At 35.5% G+C, this 20661-nt stretch overlaps 2 protein-coding genes across 4 annotated transcripts in view; one reads left to right on the top strand and one right to left on the bottom strand.

The window, feature by feature from the left end:
- Positions 1-8140: 8140 nt before the first annotated feature.
- LOC111372959 (expansin-A7-like) lies at positions 8141-10556 on the bottom strand. The gene is made up of 3 exons (XM_022995391.1): positions 10355-10556; positions 9397-9712; positions 8141-8640 (listed from the first exon to the last, which is right to left on the bottom strand). The coding sequence occupies exons 1-3, from the start codon at positions 10515-10517 to the stop codon at positions 8328-8330; spliced, it is 792 nt and encodes a 263-aa protein (XP_022851159.1). The 5' UTR covers positions 10518-10556; the 3' UTR covers positions 8141-8327.
- A 9416-nt stretch (positions 10557-19972) lies between these two features.
- LOC111372965 (ubiquitin carboxyl-terminal hydrolase MINDY-1) overlaps positions 19973-20661 on the top strand; it is a 6490-nt gene continuing 5801 nt past the window's right edge. For all 3 annotated transcript variants that reach the window (XM_022995406.1, XM_022995405.1, XM_022995404.1), the window contains exon 1: positions 19973-20334. In XM_022995406.1, the coding sequence (XP_022851174.1) occupies positions 20133-20334 (202 nt within the window). In that variant the 5' untranslated portion in view covers positions 19973-20132. The remainder of the gene's footprint in view (positions 20335-20661) is intronic.

The following is a 20661-nucleotide window of genomic DNA, read 5'->3' as shown; positions in this document are numbered from 1 at the left end:
TCGAATTATCCCCCTGTGAGTCGACGTGCAGCATATCGCGCTGATCCTCTGTCTCCTGAATTTCCTTCTTACTTTTTTCTAATCCTCATCAGTTACCCAACCTGTAGGAGATGATCCATACTTTTCAGAGCGAGGCACCCTCTTCTTCCTTTTGGGTGTCCCCGTACAGTACGTAGAAATCGAAAGGACGCCCAGATGGTTCTCCCAACAAGTCTACTTCGCGAACTCCCTTCGTCGAATTATCCCCCTGTGAGTCGACGTGCAGCATATCGCGCTGATCCTCTGTCTCCTGAATTTCCTTCTTACTTTTTTCTAATCCTCATCAGTTACCCAACCTGTAGGAGATGATCCATACTTTTCAGAGCGAGGCACCCTCTTCTTCCTTTTGGGTGTCCCCGTACAGTACGTAGAAATCGAAAGGACGCCCAGATGGTTCTCCCAACAAGTCTACTTCGCGAACTCCCTCTCGATGTAGTTGTTTCAAAAGAGTATTGAGCGATACTCCTCTCCTTCTTCCTTCTGCTTCTAGGTCGATTTCTTCTTCAATGTCTGTCATCCCGTCGTCTTCTTCATCGTTGTAGGCCTCTCTATAAGTCTGGCCTTCTTCACATTTCAGCACGCAAGCTTCTCCTTCGTTGTCCTCCCTTTCTTCTTCTTTTTCTTTATTCTTGAATTCATTGGCCAGTAAGTAATTATTGGCCACGACAGGAGGTAACGTACCGAACTGGATAGTAAGGGGCTGATCTGGATCTTCTCCATCCCTTCTATCCCGCTCAAACTTTGATCTCCCAGAGGAAGTTTCTGGCAGCTCTTTCATTGATTCATCTGTACCGATTTCTTCACTATCCTTGAGAACATTTTGATTGGCTATCTTGAGTAGTTTAGGCGCTTTAGGATGTGGCACTCCCTGTTGCTGCCTCATCATTCGTCCATAGTTTCGTTGGAAACGCCTTTGTTAGGTTCTAGTCATCTCATCGAAGGGTACTGCTCTTCCTCCATTATACTGGAACGAATGCCATACATTTGGCCAGCGAGGTTACGGCCTAAATGTTCTCCCATTATCTGCTGGCTTGAACTGTCTCTCAAACGGCGGTTCTCTATAGAATGATGTACCTCGCCCTCTACCAAGCTAAGTGTTTGGGAAGAAAGTAGGGCGATGGGGATGCTGCCATATCCCTGGTTTTTCCGTGTTTCCATTCACTTCTCTTTTACATCTTGCACACAGGACGTCTTCGTCCTTTTTTGGTTCTTTCCCCTTGATTCGTTCAAAGACACTGGGATGTGGTCTAGGATCCTCTTCTCCATCATCTACGACCAACTTGAATTTTGGCAACTTGTTTTTGAAACCAGACGTCACCATGTTCACTCCAAGTGGCTGTGGAAAAGGATTTTCATCCACTGCCATCTTTTTCTTATCGTCGAACATAATTTGTCCTGATTCAATGGTATCCTGCAATACATGACGAAAAACCAAGCAATTGTTAGTCAAATGTGACCATACATTATACCACTTACAATATTTTTTACCCTTAATTTGTTCAGGGTTTGGCAATTTATGCTTATCGCTCAACTTTATCTGCTTGTCCCTATATAATTTATAAAATATAAGGTCAGCTTTGGTTACATCGAACGAGAACGTTCTAGCCTTTATGTTTCCATCTTTTATGGGCTCATCTTTGTCCGATGGTCTAGGCTTGGCCATTATGGGACAAGTATACGTATCCCCTTTGACCAATTCGGCCAAACACATTTCGGCCTGATCGTATGACTCGTCACTGATGGTGTGAACGTCAAAATTTGGGTCTTTGTAATAAGTCTCTTTACTAGAATTTTTCATCTGTTCTTCCTCTCTTATCAGTCGTTCATATCTAATCACATTCGCACTCAACTGGAAAAGGTCAGGAAATTCCTTGTCCTGAAATTTCTTTTTTAAATCAAAGTTCAAGCAGCCCTGAGCGATTTTGACAAATTCTTTTTTCGGGCAGAGGTACAAAACAGTTGCTTCTTGTTGTCTTGAACCCTTGGAGAAAACTTTCTGCCCATTCGTTTGGCATTTGACGTAGATTCGCCAAATCAGTCAAAGTGACTTCAGACTCAGTTTTATAAAACTGAGCGTGGAATAACTGTTCCAATTGTTGCCATGTTTGAACAGAGTTCGCTGGCAAGTTGATGAACCAGGAGAAAGCTACTCCTGTTAATGAACTAGGGAAAAGCCTCATTTTATGGTAATCGGTTACATCACCACTTTGCAATGTGAATTGCCCTATGTGTTCTAGAGTAGATACCTCTCCTAAATTGGTAAACAGTGAGAATTCTAGCACTTTATACCCTCTAGGCCATGGATATGCTTGGTTTACCCAATCAGGATATGGCTTTGTGTAAGTCGGCCTAATGACGGGACGCACCCCAAAAGCCATCTGATCCTGTACGATTTCCATAATTTGATTCCTCAACATGACGTTGGGGTCATATGGAATTCCTACAGGTTGGTTAACTGGTTGATTTGCATGATGTCTGATGTTTGGTCCTTGATTGGCAACAAAGTTACCATGATTAGGGCCATTACCATTAGCCTGAACATCTATTCCCTCAATAACTCGTGGGGTATTCTGTCCATTGTTTAGGACATTATCTCTTATATTTGGATTACCCCCAAGTTAGGCGTACCACTAATATTGTTCTGATTTGGCACTGCACCACCCCCTTGGTTTGAAGTAAAGGGACCAGAAAGTGGTTCTACCCCTTGATTCGGATTTAGGACTGAGGGATTATGTCCCACAATTGTCCTAGTTTGAAAGTGGTTTGCAAGAGGCATAACCGGTTGACATATTTGGCCTACTAACTTATTCATTGTTTCGTTCAAAGTGTTTAGTTGTTTAGCCATGTTATCATAATGTGTATTCCCATTTTGGGTAAATCTTTCCATATTATGAATACTTCGAAGATTTACCTGTTCAACGACATCTTGTGAGAGTTCTCCAAGTAGTGCACGCATGGTTCGAGGACTCAACTCTGTCATTGGTTCGTAACGACTGTTACTGCTCTGATTCTGTCCATCTGTTCGTGGAGAGGCATGCTGCTCCTCATATCGCTCGATCACAGATTGGACTCCTCCCTGACTTACTGCTTCCTTATCGGATCTCTGAGGCATATTGTTTCACCTTTTGTATTTTCAACACCAAACACCACTGTCCCCTGGGCGTGCCAAATTGTTTCGCGCGGGTTCGTCGCTAACAATTAAAAGAGATAAGACGATTGTGTAAGGGACAAACATCTTGAGACAAAGTCCCAAAAAGGGGTGTTCTTTTATTGCGATGACTTTACAATTAGAAATTAAAAACAGAATGCCTCCAAGGGGCGCAAGCACACGAGTTACTAAAAGAAGTGTTTAAATATAAGCTAAGGAATTTAAAATTACATGTTCTCTGTTCGAGAGTTTTTGATTCGGTCTCTTTGCTTTATGTCTTTCCTTCCTTTTATACTCCCTAAATGATCTCTTTGTGATCAACCGTCTAAAAACTGCTGGATCCTTCTATAATTGCCCACTTTCCTCGTAATGACCAACTTGTCATGGAACTGCCTTTTTTAACTGCTGCCATTACTTTTCGTCGTTCAAACGTTTTCGATTGAATTCCTTGAATCGTGGAACGTGATAGGGCTACTTTAATAACTGTTTTGATAACTGCACTTCTTGATAACTACAACAGTTTATGTTTGCTAAGACTTTGGGCGACTCGAAAGTTTGGGCGAGAATAGAGTAACAGCTCTGGACGACTGCATGGCACTCCATTCGCTCAGATTCTGAGCGACTTGCAAACTTGGGCGATGGTGTTACCGCGTTTTTGGACCTCCCTATTTGGGCCTTCATCTTGACTTGTTTGATTGAGTTTCGTTCTTTGGACTATCTGATTTGGGGATCCTCCAACTGGGCTTCTTTCCTTTGGCCGTTCGATTTGGGCTGAATTTTTATGTGTCAACAGGACATATTATAGAAGATATATTATATATGAAATTCTTATTTTTTTAGATGCATATTTGGTTTTTCCCCTTCTAATTTTTGAACACAAATTGCACTTAAAACCATTATGCTAAGGGCATACGTGCATGAAAAAAGCTTTGGAGCATATGTACATCATGGATGAATTGGACTTGTGTCTCTAGTTTCGTGTGGAGATAAAATATCAAAGGATTATAGAGGAAAGCCTTATATTTATTTTTTATTTTTTTACTTCAATTTAATTTGTATTCTGTATATATAAATCAGTTAATGATTTATTCGATAGAAAAGGATCCCACGATCTTGATTTTCGCTGTATGCGAATATTAGGTAGGTCACAACGATTGGATTGAAATTAAAGCACAAAGTAAGAGATGAAATTAGAAAAAAAAAATAAAAAAAATAAATAAATAATTCCCAAATTACCCACTCGAATTTGCACTCGAGTTCAATTATGTCTAAAAATTGCTTGACATTAATCATACAACACTGGCTCTATTTAAAGAATGTATGAATTATTTTTTGTCGTCAACATACTTAAATGAGTTCATTTATGGTTTTTTTCCCAAAGGAAATCCTTTTTCTAACTAGAGAGGGTACTCGTTCATTCATCTTTTGCATGAAAGAAGGTAAAAACAATAATTTACACTTTCTTTTCCCTTTTTTATTTATTTATTTTTTTTATCAAACATTTCATGATCATCATGGTTTTAGACTACACGAGGTGGGGGCCACTGGCTCCCAGGCCCCCACTGAAATTGGAGAAAAAAAATACAACCGTGCTATATGTACATTTCTGTTGACATGGGGCATTACAGAGTGACGTGGCAAATTCAAAATCTTTGAAAACTCAAAATAAAAGGAAAATCGAAAAATGAAAGAAATGGTGTCGGGTTAATATATTGAAAATCGGCCCATTTTCATTTGTAAAACCTAACAAGCACTGAAGCTGCTTACCCCAAAATTGCCGATCACCGAAGCCTTACTGTGGCGGCGCATCTGTTCATTGAAAATTCAGCTTTATCTCCAGCTCTGGCGATGCATCTGTTTGTCAACCAAGTGCAACTTTACCTCCATCTTCGACGACTTCTACTTAGGCAAAATCTACAGCGATATTTGTGTAAGTTATGTGTTTTGGTAAATTGGGTATGTGAATGGGGTTTGGAGGGCTTGAAGCCTTTAGTACGATTAGCTTCCATCATTAGATGGTAAGTCTTTGACCCCACCCTGCTACGCCTCATTGAGAAATTGGCGCTGGAACAGGGAATGCGTTTTATGTGGTCGATATCGTGCAAATTAGAAGGTAAATGTCTTGTGTAATTAAAACAAACATATTCATAAATATTAGGGATCAACAGGTTTAAAAACATAGGAGTTCTCTGAGACTTCCAGAACACTATAACTTTGAAATTAATTGGATGTTGCCGAGAAAATTTGTTGTGAGACAATATGTAACATTTACAATTTTGTTGTTTGCAATTACCTCTTACACGAACCTGTGGAGCTATTAATTCGTACAACTCAGTACATAGTGTTGTTTGCATATTAATGTGGTTGGCTCACATCTTAAAATGGCAGGAAGAAATCACGGTGTGTGTCACATCTGCAGGTGTAAGGGCCACTTCTTTGCCGATTGCCCAAAGAAACGATTATGCCCGTGGTGCAAGCGTGCATTCGTGAAGTGTTTTGAGGTGGAAAAAGATACTAAGAGCAACGATAAGTTGTTCAACAGCTGCGGTGCCAAATGTGGATTCTGGGAATGGGCTGGAGAAGATGAATCGAGCTGTGAATCAAGTGATGAGACGTTAAATACTGCTGCAATGACAGAATCAGTTATGGATGTCACTGGCATGTTCGAATCGAAACTTCGTTTAAGCGATGAACAAGAAATAAATTTTTTTGTGAATGTGACAATTCGCAAGAACAAAGCAAGTGCGGAAGTCGATAACAAATGAAGGCCCGGGCTTGAGTAGGAGGTGTTTGGGGTAGTTGTTATGTAACTTTTGAAGACATTGCACTTTTATAGTGCTAATTTTGTTGGATTGTAAACATATGGTCGATGTCTTGAAGGTTTGCGTTAACTGCTAATTGAAGTGGTCGAATTTGCTAGGCTTCAAGTAGTGCATTATCGCCTTTTGAGTTATTTTTTCTGATCTTATTAAATACTCTCTAGTTTTTGTTTTTGTGCTATTGAGTTACAAAGTCACAGGTACATATTATAGTTATGAATTGCGTGGTATAATTGGAATTTACCATTTTAGTGTTGAGTGCATAAAAAGAGAACTCCCAGAATATTGTGCTTTATTGCAGTTGTGGGACTTTGATCTTATTACTTGTTGTGTTTGCATATGTCTTCTCACAATATATTTTGGCTCGAGTGTTAGTTGAAACAAGAAATGGTTACAAGTGAATGTATAATCCTGCCCTCAACAAGAAGTTCAGCATTAGAGCAAGCAGCTATTATAATCCAATCCCAATTTCACTACTAAACTGTGAATTCCTCTCCCCCCTAGAACCACAGATGTGAACCAACACTACTAAAAGTGTAGTTGCATTAATCTCTCCAAGATGATGACGCATCAAATGAAAGAATCTAAGCGACTCATTACAGAAAATTTGCTACAAAAAACATGCGCATATGCATATCTTTTATAAAAATCCAACATCTCATTTTCATCACTGACCTTCATCCCAACCTCAGACACAATGGCTCCATCTACTCCTGCTATATCATCATCCAATATGTTCAAATTGTCCATCACGTTGTCATTATTGGATTCCATCAAAGTTCTGTCTTCAAATTCGTTCACAATTTGTTTCTCTGCAACAAGTTATCAATTCAAGTGACGTAGGCTCTTTCGCAAAAGTCATTCCAAATTTATGCAGCATAAATATTCTTAGTTAAGCACAACATTTTAAGTTAATTTTTGCAAAACATTTTAAGTTCATTTTCGCATAGAGTTTTTTCCATTAGGGGCATTTTCTCTGAAGACGTGGATACTACAATGGTAGTGTGGCTAAAATATGTCAGCAAAGGTTTTTTGGAAATGTTAATCCCATACATGGTGACCATGGAAACTCATTTACCCTTCAATTTGCAAAAAAAAAATATCGACACCTTTTATCTGCCATTATTTACATCCAAACAGACTACATACATACAATAACTGAAAAATAGCAAAGAAAATATTCTAAGAAATGCATAATACCTTTGTCCATCATGATTTTGACAAATTGATGTTGTTGGGTCGGAAAAGCTACAGCCAATTTCGGTGTGGTAGTGGTGACATGTTTAATTTCCTTCGGATTACGACTGAAAGGAAACGAGGGGTACAAGATTTTAAACTTGTGTTCTGTGGCGAGATCTATCCATGTGTGCAGTTGCCTGTTCCGATGCCGGTGATGTTGAAAAGCTTCGGCCGGTGAAATGTGCGGCCTTCAGATTGCAAGGGAAGCAAAATGACGGAAACAGCAATATTAATTTACATTTGGGCCGGGTTTGCTCCATTCAAATGACGCGGGTTGTGTTTTAAATTGAGCAGCCACGTCATTATGTCAAATAGCGTGTAAGCAGCAATGTACAAGGAGCAATTTCCTAAATCCTACTCTAGCTACATATTGATAGATTGAAAGAAGCTGAAAGTACATTTTACAAAGACAATGTGTAATACTTTCTTATAGATTCAAAGTCCAACATACATAAACAGAAGGATGAACACAGTAAGAAATCAATAAGAGGTAATCACTACCCTTGAAGGTGATACTATTATATTTACATATTTTGGCAACTTGATAAGAGACTCATTTTTTATCTCCACGAGTTCGTGCCCATAGGAGAAGAAGCGACCGTAAGCTATATGGGTTTTATCTTTAAGTTGTGTAGTGCCAGAAGTATTCACACGAAAGAGAGGTAACACAACTTTAGGACATCGTCATTGACATTACTCCCTAAAACTTGTTTTCTAATTCTCTACGTATATTTTATATTTATGTTATTGTTGATCTTATGTTTATGCTATTTTATTGATTATGTTTAATTGATAATTATTAATCCACACACAAATCACCCATTTTTCCCAACATATTTGTATATATACACATTTTTCACTAGCTAAAGATCGCATTTGAGATCAGTGATAGAGAAAGAAAAAATTACACGATTCTTTCATGAAAGACAAAAAAAAATGCACAACATTACATATGACATAAAGGCGTAGCCTCATGGCTTTACATACAAAAAGATGTGATGGTCAGCATTTTGTACTATACTTAAAAGTTACTTTTAAATTGCTTTCGAGCACCGTAAAACATCTAGATATAGTGTTAAGTATCAATGGAAGTTGGCATTGGCACTATAAGTCATTCCTACTTGCCAATTGGAAGGGGCAACATTCCATGCAATAATAGTCTCATGGGACGTGTATGAAGTTATCTTGAAAGAAAGGGCTTGCCCTCCAAGAGTAGCAAATGCTTGGTATGAAGCTCCCCAATTGTGGCTCATGCTTATCCACCCTGTTTTGCTTCCCTTCACCCACATTTGGGAGATATCTCCGCCACCGGCAACGTTCATCACGTACACAAGTAGCCAGTAGCCGTTCCCTTGGAAGGTGAATCGAAGGCCGCCTTTCCTAACACATGGCACTCTACAAGCAAGAAGAGATTTAAAAAATAAAAAAATTAGGAATTGACCCTCATGGGCAATGAACTCATAATTGTACATGGTAAACGATCTAGTTCAAGCAGATCAAATTTGAAGTTGAAAATAATTAATTTAGATATATCCGTTCATAATATATCATTGGAAACACTATCAAGTTAGAATCCCAACTCATTTTTCAAGGATCTCAAATCGGAGCTTCCTATAAAAACTTATGCATGTTGTTGTCCGAGTTTCGCTCACTAACTAAGCAGAAGGGCTCGATCCATGTAAGGTAAGGGGACGATCCCTAGCCCTAAAAATTCTTTGGGTCGATCCCTTGCCCTTACAACAACTTGGGGTCTACAACTACGGTTTTGAGGTCGACCTTTACAAATATAAGTTAACTTTTATAAACCAAACATTAAAGTCATTCTAGAACTTTAGTAATAAACACAACACGATATGTCAAGGATAATCAATCCTTAACAAAAATGACAAAAATTACTTTTTAAAAAAGCCGATTATTATGGTTTAACCGAGCACTTAGTTTAATTTTGTCTTGATATCATATTAATTTTTTTTATCCAACTAGTCTATTCGATTTTTATAACAATTCAAAAAGTAGTGCTTTTACCCTATGAGAATATTGTCATATAACAAAGTTTAGTTTTAATATTAAAATGTAAATAAATTGTCACGTAAAAAAATAAAAAATAAAAATCAAGTCAATGGTTATTTAAATAATAATAATAATAAGTACCTGCGGAACATGACAGGTACAATCCCAGCCTTCCATTGAGCAATTTTCATGAATGCTGGCTTCGACATGTCGAAGTGGGTTCGTGGCGGATTGCACCAGCCACCGTTATTGGAGTCTTTAGCCCAGTTTGGCGGGCAAAGGTTGGTGGCGGTAACGGTAGTTATTGGTGATCCTTTGTAACACCATTGCGATTGAACACAACGGATTTGAAAGCACTGTCCGCATCCGTACCCATTGTTGAATAGGACTGAGCTTAGCGCCGCCGTGTCGGTGCCATACCCACTGCTGAACAAGTTTCCATAACCACATGCTCCACCTGCATTACCAAATATCGTCATTTAACATGTTTGGCTAAGCTTAAAAGCAACTTATTGATAAGTAGATATATATATATATATATATATATATATATATATATATATATATATATATAAGTGATGAAAATGTACAAAAATATTTAAGTTTGGTGAGTCAGTTATAACTAATTTGAGTTTAATGATCTACTTAAATCAAATCATACGACTTCATTAAAAAATAAAATAAAATAAAATTAGTGACTATAATGTTTTAACCCCTTAAAATTTCAAATAAGCCACAAAATTTTCTTATAGGATCGTTTTTAACATAATTGAATTTGTTGGAAGTCAAGGTTGAAAGTAAGTAAATGATTAATTCTAAAATCATCTCATGTCCGGCTATTATTCTAAGTTTTTCTTCCTAAAAAATAATTAAAAGTTTTACATTCAAATTTATTTGACATTAAATTATTTTATGAAAATACATAGTAATTGAAAATATTATTTTTCTAATGAACGTTGCTACTTAAAAAAGTTTTGAAATTTAAAATGTAAGTAACGGTAATGACATTTGATAGCAAGCATGTGACGATCTTTAATAAATGAAAATACATTGTACAAGAAGTTGTTTAAAAGTAGGCCAAATTTTTTGCGGAACTCACCCATAGTTTCCGAAGCAGTTTCATCCCCATAGAATGTGGCATGGGCAAGTTGCCAAGTCGTAGGTCGGAATACACGGGTATAGTATCCGGCCCTTGCTTTCTCGATCACCGCCAAAATCAAGAAGAATAAGCTAAATTGACATGAATGAAGTAAAGAAACCATGATTCTTCTACCTTAATTTTCTAAAATTGTTAGCTCTTCTTGTGGAGTAGAATGCAAAATGCAATGCCAAATTGACTTGAAATTGTAGTCTTTATAAAATTTAGGGTCCCAATTAGTGGCTACGTGACCGGCACTAAATATTGCAATTTTATAAAGTCAACATATGAATTTTTAATAGGTTGGTTTAATTTGAGGCCTATCCTATATAAGTTTGTGTTGTACCACGTAGTCTAGTCAGAGAACGTGCTGGCAGGTTTATGTTTGGATATAGTAATGTTGTTTTTCAACATTCTAAATAATTTAATTAATGTGCAATGAATCAAATCTAATTTGTTAGTCTTAATAAAAATTGTATTTCAACAATAAACATTGATAGAATTTTTTTATATGAGGATCCAAACAAATTCATGACAAGAAAGACATGAAATATGTGAGATGTGACCAATGGCCAAGTCAAGACTCAAATTCCAGACCTTATTTTAACGATAAAAAAAATTTCGAACACAAAATATAGAACTATTAAAAATAAAAAGGAAAACAAAAAAGTCATATTTTTTTCAAAGCTGCTATTCGTACATAAGTAGCTCACAGAAGCCATACAGATAAGCTGGTAAGCATTACTATTTTTTGAAAAAACAAAGAAAAAAATAGAGAACAAAAACGGCATCAGTAAATTGAAGGAAAATAGAACCAAGCCCTCTCTTTCCTCTCACCGAACACACAACCCGTTTTTGGTCTCCGAACCCACTTTGATTCATACCTGCCAACTTCGTCGGCACTCTTTTCACCATCTCCGGCGGTTGTCTATTGTTCGACAACAAAGAAGCCAATATCTTTATCTTCGTCATATCACCGACTTTGAAACAGTAAGATTTTTGGGGTTTTCAATTGGTACAAATTTGAATCAGACCCATCATCTTCTGCATTCCCATTTCAAAAATTTTTATAGGTCTCCGTTAAACTGGAATAGGCTGGGTTAGCAGATCCAAATTTTGAATTGAAAACAACATTACACCTAGTATATGCAATTAGAATTTGTAAAAACTAGGAGTGCTGCTTAATAAGTTTAGGCGTTGATAATGGTCTCATTCTTCCCATGTTGAATCAGTCCATGACAATAGTAACTAGGAATATAAAGGATAAAAATTGAATATGAATTCTAATATATAACATATTGCTCACCCTACATTACATTGATCCAAAATAACTTTTGCATTTTGTAAATTATGCATCTTAGATACAGGGCCTTCATTTGTTTATTGTGTTTCAAAATACTGGATATTTTGATAAATATACATTGCAAACTAATAAAAACATAAACTTCAATTTTCATCATAATAATCTAATGACCAACTACTAGAATTGCAAAAGGATTCAAGCTAACAGAGAGAACTCGTGTAAAGACAAAAGTCTTGTTTTTTCTAAGCCACTGGAAAGTAGACTACAGCGATGTAGTTCAAAGCCATCAATAACTTCGAACGGAAAGATTCGACTTCATCCTTATATGGTAGTGGCATAAAAAATTCAACGGAAGAATTGACAGATGCTTACTTATGGTAGGTATCTTGGTTCACCAAGATAATCCATTCAATAATTACTACTTTGTCTTATGAATTTTAGATTAAAAACCACTGAATAAACCTAAAGAAAACTCGTTCGTCACGATAAACTTCATTTCTACCTAGCTAATCATTGTCTACAATGCACTGAAAGCTATCATCTACTATCCCTATTCAGTATTCAACAAACATAAAGTTCTGAAATAGACAGTACATAAAATTAATTTAAAAGAAGCAATATGTAAATGTAACTTGTATGTTGGAATGAAGATTTATACATTGGAGTGAAGAAGCAATATGTAGACGTAACTTGTTAAACATTGCTAAGATTGGATGAGTTCATGCATTTTGATTATTCGATTAGAAACATATATTCATGTAACAGTATTGAAACACCCTAATTCTTTCAACTGTTGCAGCTCATTCTATACATTGATATTACTTCTTCATAGTATTCAAATAGATTAGCCAAATGGATGCTTATGAAACTCATTCTATAAATTGATGTTACTTCATCAGTCACATTGGAATATTCAATACTTGTCTCACATTGGTAGCTATATGTACACTAACTTAGATGCCTATGATTGTTTCCCGTGTAGGGATGAAGGGCATGAATTATGGTATTTGTCACACTCAGAGAAGCACAGATAACTCGTTCGAAGAATGTAAGAAAAAACGACGTTGTCCATGGTGTGTAGATGGAATTCAAAAATGTTTTAAGGTTGAAAATGAGGGCAATAACAAAGGTTGACTATTCAAAACTTGCAGTAATGATTGCGAATTTTTTAACTCGGTAATAGAAAAAGCAAACAACAAGTCGAGTATCATTTATCAAGCAATAAATCTTACTGTGAACGAGGAAGTCGACGAGTTGCAAAGCATGTTCGAAAGCCTAGCTCGAATAGCTAAGAAACGAAATTTTGAGGTTTCATTAAATGTGACATTCCGCAAGGGCAAAGAACCCTCAAAAGATAATGGAAAGGGAAAAGGATCAGCATAATGCATAATTATATTTGATGTTGCAATTTTTTGGAGTTATATTGTTAGATTCGTAAGATCATGAGAGGCTGGGAAATGATTCTTGTAACCTTTCAAACTTTATGTACAACTTATATTTGCATATATTTATTTGAATTGAACTATGATGGTGTACATTCATCTCACATCTTGATAAAAAACTCATAGTCATCAAATCCGGATCTTCATCCTTAAAAATGTTTTACTTTAACTAGATAATGAAAATAACAAATGTTAAATTCAGTACATGAACTTCTTGAAGATCAAAACGTGTCTCCAAAATCTTAACAGGATAAGTAACAAAGGTCCTTATGTCAGAATGCAGCAGATCATCTCCATTTAGCTAAGTCATACCCGAATCCTTAGAAATAATTCTTCATCCGCAGTTATATGCCTGGACCACCTTCTTGTGGGAAATGTAGATAGTTGTACAGAATTGAACGACCTATCGTATAATACGAACACAAGTATACGCATAAAATGTACACTAATGCAAACATAAAGAGTTTAATGTGTGTAAACCTTGATCACCGAATATGAAATTTGTAGATGTTAGGGGGGACTAAACTTGAGGCTGGCAAGTGTTGCGGGAAGATTGGACTTTCTGCATCACCCTACATCGTATAACAATGCAATTAAAGCTTCGAATAAGTCATCATAATAAACTAAGTATACTAACCAACAATAGTTGTAAATACGAGAATGGTGTCTGCCTAGAATATTGTTGAGATGCTTGAACGACGGGTGAAGATGGTGTATTACTGTGCCTGGACGTTGGTCTCTTTCCTCTGGTTGAAGTTGACGTAGCCTGTACATACATCATGTTATATATTAATTGTAATAGAATACTGTTTAAGTTGACAAAACAGTGACAAAGATACATTTGCTTTCTTCGAAGAGGACTCCAAGAGGCCTTTTCTCTAAAGCTTCTTAGGCGTGCCCTTTCTTCTCGTTGCTATAGGATCTCGTATGCTCTCGCTGGCATTACTTTCAGATTGATTACACTGCGAGACTAACTGAATAGTGTGACATGACACCTGATTACTATCGATGTCTGACTTTATTGTAATCAACTCTTGCTTTTGATTAGTTATCCACTCCTTAATCGCATAGCAATGCATTTCATCGTTAGCCGCAAGGTTTGAAACCTCCATAAACGCCTGATACATATCATCATATCTCAATTGTTCAGGCGTACTAACCAACCCGTCATAGTTTCCTGCAACCCTGATGTGTGTTCTACAAATGTCTCTCCTCCATCATCGTAGTATATACCTCTCTGGCAGAGAGTGATGTCATTACGGATCAAGACTACGATAACATGATGGCACGAAATTCCCCAAAACTCAAACAAATGGAAACTACAAAAAATTTCGCAATTATCTCATTGAAATGAGACGAAGTTTTTTATCTTCTATTAGTCATCAAGCATGACAACCTCCCGTATTTCGTAGGCCGTGCCTAAAGTTCCCTCCATACTAGATGTAATGTCGTAATAAACCTTCCATGTAAGCTCAACTTGAACTTTTCTGAACTTTGAAATGATGTAACATTTTCCATATTGCTTCTCCATCTCGAACATTGTCGTACACGGTACTATTTAGGAATATGACTTGAAGTCGGCCTGGAACTCTTTTTCAACCTTATTCCTATGTGCCCATTCATATTGTTTGACAAATTGCTTCAATGAGGTTTTCGAATAAACATACCCATCAAAGAATGCATTTATACTCTCAATTCGCTAAGTTGTTAACATCCCTGTCCAAAATGTAGTTTTCATATTGCAAGGAACCCAACGACCTTCATTATCAAACCGTCTTAACAACCACTCATTACTATGCAGCCCATATATGTCGATTATTACGTTCCAACATTCTTCAAATTCTTCCACGAACTCCGAATCATACACTAATGCATGTATGGTAAAAAAATGGAAGCCTTATCAACATGGTATCCAAACTTTTCGGGCAATTTCTTCAAAATATGCTACAAACATCATCTATGCCTCGTATTAGGAAAAACCATTAAAACTGCATTTTACATAGCACTATCTTGATCAGTAATGATTCCATGGGGAGGTTTTTCATGTATACACTGAAGCCATATTTTAAATAGCCATACAAAAGTATTCGTATCCTCATTGGACACCAAACCACAACCGAGCAATGTTGACTGTCCATGATGATTAACACCAAGAAAAAGGACGAAAGGCTTGTCATACTTATTGGTTAGATAAGTGGTATCAAATGTGACAATGTCACCGAACTCCTTGTATGCTTGCTTAGACCTATTATTTGCCCAAAACACATTCTTCAACCTGGACTCATTGTCAAAATCTATACTAAAGTAGAATCCTGAACACTGAGCTTACATCTTCAAAAAGTACGCCCATATCGCCGTGACATCTCCTTCACCAAGTTTTAATCTTTTTACTTGTTCAATATAATTCCAACAATTCTTTTCCATACAAGTCATATTTTCATATCCACCCGCTTCAACCACTGTAGAGTCAAAACTTATGTGCAATGAAATTCCAGCCAAATCATTCACTTCAAGCTTTTGTTTCACATGTGAACTTAATTCTCGATTGCAACAATACAACCTTAATTTCAAATGACTTGTTTTATGATTATGGTCGAGGTGGACTGTGTTTATTCTACAGATTCCATGAATATCCGCAAATGCAGTGATCTTGGCTTTACAATTTGTTTGAATTGTTGGTTAGGGCTTTAAAGAACCACTGGTGCTGGTAGGCCTTCGACCTTCATGGCTACATGTTAAAGTCACATATTTCATTTTTCCATCGTCTCCATTTTTTGAATTCCTTCTTCTAATGGAAAACCTATATGATATGCATATCTTTTGAAGAAATCCCACAATTCTTTTTCATCCTCGAACATCATACCCACCTCCGACACCTCAGGCACCATCGAACCATCTTCTCCTAACTTTTCCTCCTCCACTGATATCATATTATTAGCAACATTCTTGTTGACATCTCTCTCCACTAAAAATTCATCACGCATGTCTTCTACAAAACCTTCTGCTGCAATGCAATCGAATACAATGTTCAACAAACCAATTATAGTATTCTAAGTAATCAAAAATGTAATATGAGTTCAGATAAATTACAAAATAACCAAAATGGTAACGAATTTGAGAATTATTGGGATTTTTTTTACATAATAAAAGTAAAAGAAACAACACCCAAGCTAAATGGTAGATAACAGCGAAGAATACTTCTCAGTCCGGCCTGTTTAATTTCATATCTTTGTTCCAATACATTTTCGATTTTTTTATTATATATATATCATGTGCACCAGAATTTTTTTGCACCATCTTCTTTTATTAGAATTAGAATTCCAACAGAAATTTATTGCACTAGAAATCCAACATTTCATATACAAATATGTTTTTTAAGGCATGCTAACTACTCAAAATAAAATTCATAGCTCACACATTCTTCTCCTCTTTTCTAGTGTTTGTAATATCAACAATGTATACACTCTTTGATTCATTTAACCAGAATTGCAGAAGGGAAAGAAGGAAAAGAGAAAGGAGAAGAAATGAGAGAAAATCAAGAGATCATATTACCATCTTTGCAGGAGTTGGGCATCACTATTTTCGATCGGTGCATTTGGTGAGGGCGGGTGAAAGAGACGAAGTGGGGGATTCTTCAGCGGGGGCGAGAGAAATTGGGGGAAACGAATGATGCACTATTAATTGGTCTGAAAATGAAAAGGTAAGGGCCTGTTCTTTTTGTTGTTTTCATACCATTTTCAGTTTTTAAATTTTGAAAACACTGAAAACATTTTTACTTACATATTTTCAAAAATGAATTTTCAAAAACGAGAAAAAAATTACAAAGAAAACGCAAAACGGCCTTTTAGTCGGTTTGGCTGTTTTTAGTAGAAATCAAGCCAAAACTTCATAATGCGGAAAACGCGGTGTTTTCGCAAATAACAGGATAGCTCAGTTGGCTGAGTCATGAATTTTCATAAGGTCAAGAGTTTGATTCCGTTTCACCGCAATTTAGTACAAAGGAATTTTCTTTTTATATGCACAGTACAAAAAATTTCAATTAAATTTCATGTTTTTTCTTATCAATAGCCGGATAGCTCAGTTGGTAGAGACTTGGATTGTGAGATGGTCATGAGTTTGATTCCACCAGCCTACTTTCAATACAAAGGGTTTTCATATATATATATATATATTGAACAATTGCTCTTACAATTTTTCAAAACTAGAAAGTAAATGCATTTTTTAATTTTTTATTTTTGAAAACAATTTTTCAAAATGACAAAAAGAACGCCTTTTCAACAATCTGAAAATGGACACTCAAAATACAAAATCCAAAATAAATTCAAAACTCAAAACTAAAATCTAAAACACAAAGAGAACGGCCCCTAATATTTTGTTAGAATGGTCTACTTATTTTTTTAAGTTGGCACGTAAAATTTTTCTGTCAGGTTCAGACAACGAAGAAATGAAGCTGGCACGTAACATTTTTTAAAAATTCTATATGGCTTTTGTCTAAGGCTTCTGTAAGGGAGGCTTAAGTGATTAGATAATATTGTCAAAGATGTTAAAATCTTGTATTTTATATTGTTTGGTGTTGAGAGTTAGAAACTCTAACTATATTCAACCGAAAGCAATCAAATAGCATTAAGAACTAAAAACTAACAAGATTTATAGAAATTCGTTTCAATACGAGACTATGTCCTCTTTTGCTGCACCAATAATTTACTATGATGAAAAAATAGAAAAAAAAATCGCACATCTATAATTTCTAATATCCCTTTCTATATTTTATGATAATGATTAAAAAGCCTAATGAAGGCTCCTTATTTATCAGATAAATTAGAGCAAAATCAAAATTTACAAGAACTCAAATTCCATTGACGAAATTTACAAAGACACAAATTCCTAACACACCCTTAATAATTAGGTTGATTCATGAACTAGTTCCTCGAAATTGTAATAATTAGACTCTACAACTTAACAGTCAATTATGCTTAATATAGAGATATCAATGGAGCAAGGCTGTTATGACCCTCCTTGACCTCAAGGATTTCCAAAGCAAGGCATGTCCGTGGTTGGGGGATGATTACGACCCTAGTTTTATTTCATGAGCTCCAAACATGTTTGATTTAAATTAAAATTTAGATTTTAATCTAAGTTAAAGTTAATAATTAATCTTAAACACATTTATTATGAGATCTACAACTTTTTAACCACACATTTCATTAACTTTTATCAAAATTTACTAGAAAATTGATTTTATTCCCCATCAAATGGGCTTGATAAAAAAAAATAAAAAATAATTGAATGCTATTTTATTCCTTCGAATGGAAGGAGAAGACTTTTTGTCATTCAATTTTCAAAGTAATTATGTAGTTGATAGTTATTGACATTATCATATTTACAATATTGAGTAGATATTTCATTTAATCATGCAAATACTTGGTGATTAAGTCTCATGAATACAATATTGAGTAGATTTACGTAATGTGAAACGAACACCTATCTCAATTTATGGAAATTGTCTTAAATAGGCCACCTACGAATTTTGGACTCATTTTATACCTTCTCAGATCGAACTCGTAACTAATATTTTGAAGAGTAACTTTTCTATACCAAGGACGAGTAAAGAAGTCACACAAGATTTTGCATCATGAAGTGTCGCATAGCCTAAAATCTAATCCTAAAGTAAACATGCCAATATGGTACAAAATTTTTGAAGGATATGTTAATAATTGTGGATAATTATTATTCGATCTCACGTTAGGGCAAAATGATATTTGTATCACTCTTGATAAGAAGAAGAAGAAGTAGTATTTGTATCACTCCTGATAAAAAAGAAAAACGAAAAAAAGAAAAGATATTTGTATCACTATCTAATTTAACTTAACAATTTAGACATTAAGCTAATGACAATTTCAAGGGAATAGAGATTCCTATTGTGTGGATTTGAGATAAACACATAAAAACATTACCTATCCGTTTCGCTTTCATTATTTCAAATTTTAATGGGTGGAATAATATTTTTTTTGAAGAATTGGTGGTAGAACAGGAAGAAAATATTTTCGATTTACGTGTACTATTATTTTATAAAAAATTCTGTGGTTGAAAATAGAAAAATATAATTTAATTTAACGAGGGCCAAACGATTTAACTTGATTTGGTGCAATAATTCTCCTCCTTCTTTGGTCCATATATTTGCTTCCTTAATCAGAAAATGGGTAAGTATGGCCGAACAATGGTATCAATTTTTCCATTTGTGCAAACAGAAACCTGTAGAAAACTTCCAATGACGTGGGGCCTACCCAAATTAAGAAAGGCAACAAACTGACCCACCCCACTATTGTGAGGTGTCGATAGATGTTCTGTTAATTTTACCTGTACACTTAGCATTGCTATAGTAACATAAGCTGATAGGCAGGTGGGGGGCCAACGGAATTTCGGGCCCCAAAACTTGGAAAAAAATTATTTTTTATTTTTATTGAAAAATAATTTACTTGAGACCTCAACTCATTTAGGTTGTATGTGTACGAAAACTATTTCATGCACCAAAAATTCAATTACTTTCGTTCTTTAAAGTTAGCTGAGTCATCTTTGATCCATCAATTTGATGAAAAACATAGTATTTCTCATTCCCTTGCACTATTTATGTTCATTTTAAAAAAATTTATGTTTTATTTTATGGATGTACTTCTTTTAAAGGTGATGATAGTATAAAAATAAATTAAAGAAGGAAAAGAAGTTAATTATTTATATATTTAATTCGTTAAATTAAATTTTTATATTTAAAAAATCATGTATTTAATAATTTTTTATAAAAAATTAAAAATAGAACGACTCATTTCACCCAATATAATTTGTCACAGGAAATTATCCCTCTCCGGAAATATTTGCCATTTCTCGCTCTACAGTTCACGCGTTCCACTTCTTCCACTTGTGCGTGTTTTCTACAAGTATTTTACCAGATTGGAGTGAATAAGCAGTAGAATCTTTGATCGATCAATTTGAAATCGAAATGAATTTGATGGATTCTTCTCCTCCACCGCCTTCCGATTCTTCTTCATCGCTGCCAAGTACCGCCGCGCCACCGGCGGAGCAAAAGCAGGAAGAAAGGGTAAAGGAGATGGTGCACAAGACTAAAGTGATACAATTCTTGGGAAGGACCACGCCAATTATTCTACAAAATGATAATGGGCCATGTCCTCTCCTCGCTATCTGTAAATTCATTTTCCCTCTCTTCTAGGGCTTTTACAAGAAAGAAGAAATGTGTATAATTCATATTTATTCTGCTATTTTTTCTTGCTTCTAATAATTGGAAATTATTAAATAATTTGATCAATTGAGAAACAAGTAAACGAAGAAGCTTGGCTACTGAAACGATGGATTATTTGGTTTTCGTAAATTTTCTGGCCTTGATTTGGTTAGGCATTACAATCCAGTTTCCTTCTTCTGAAAGGGATTTATACGCCCACTTAAAAAAAAAAAAAAAAAATTATAATATATATACTTATATGTATGTATGTATATACATATATATATATATA

Source organism: Olea europaea, unplaced genomic scaffold (genome assembly GCF_002742605.1).
Source record: "Olea europaea var. sylvestris unplaced genomic scaffold, O_europaea_v1 scaffold1057, whole genome shotgun sequence".
Classification (NCBI taxonomy): Eukaryota; Viridiplantae; Streptophyta; class Magnoliopsida; order Lamiales; family Oleaceae; genus Olea; species Olea europaea.
The sequence above is the reverse complement of the archived record's forward strand: the minus strand, read 5'-3'. Positions and strand labels throughout refer to the sequence as shown.

Excerpts from the sequence above, each read along its gene's own strand:
- LOC111372959 (XM_022995391.1), bottom strand. The coding sequence starts at position 10,517 with ATGGTTTCTTTACTTCATTCATGTCAATTTAGCTTATTCTTCTTGATT. Across the intron at positions 9,713-10,354 it reads AACTGCTTCGGAAACTATGG|GTGGAGCATGTGGTTATGGA; the intron begins GTGAGTTCCGCA and ends TTGGTAATGCAG. Across the intron at positions 8,641-9,396 it reads GTACCTGTCATGTTCCGCAG|AGTGCCATGTGTTAGGAAAG; the intron begins GTACTTATTATT and ends TCTTGCTTGTAG.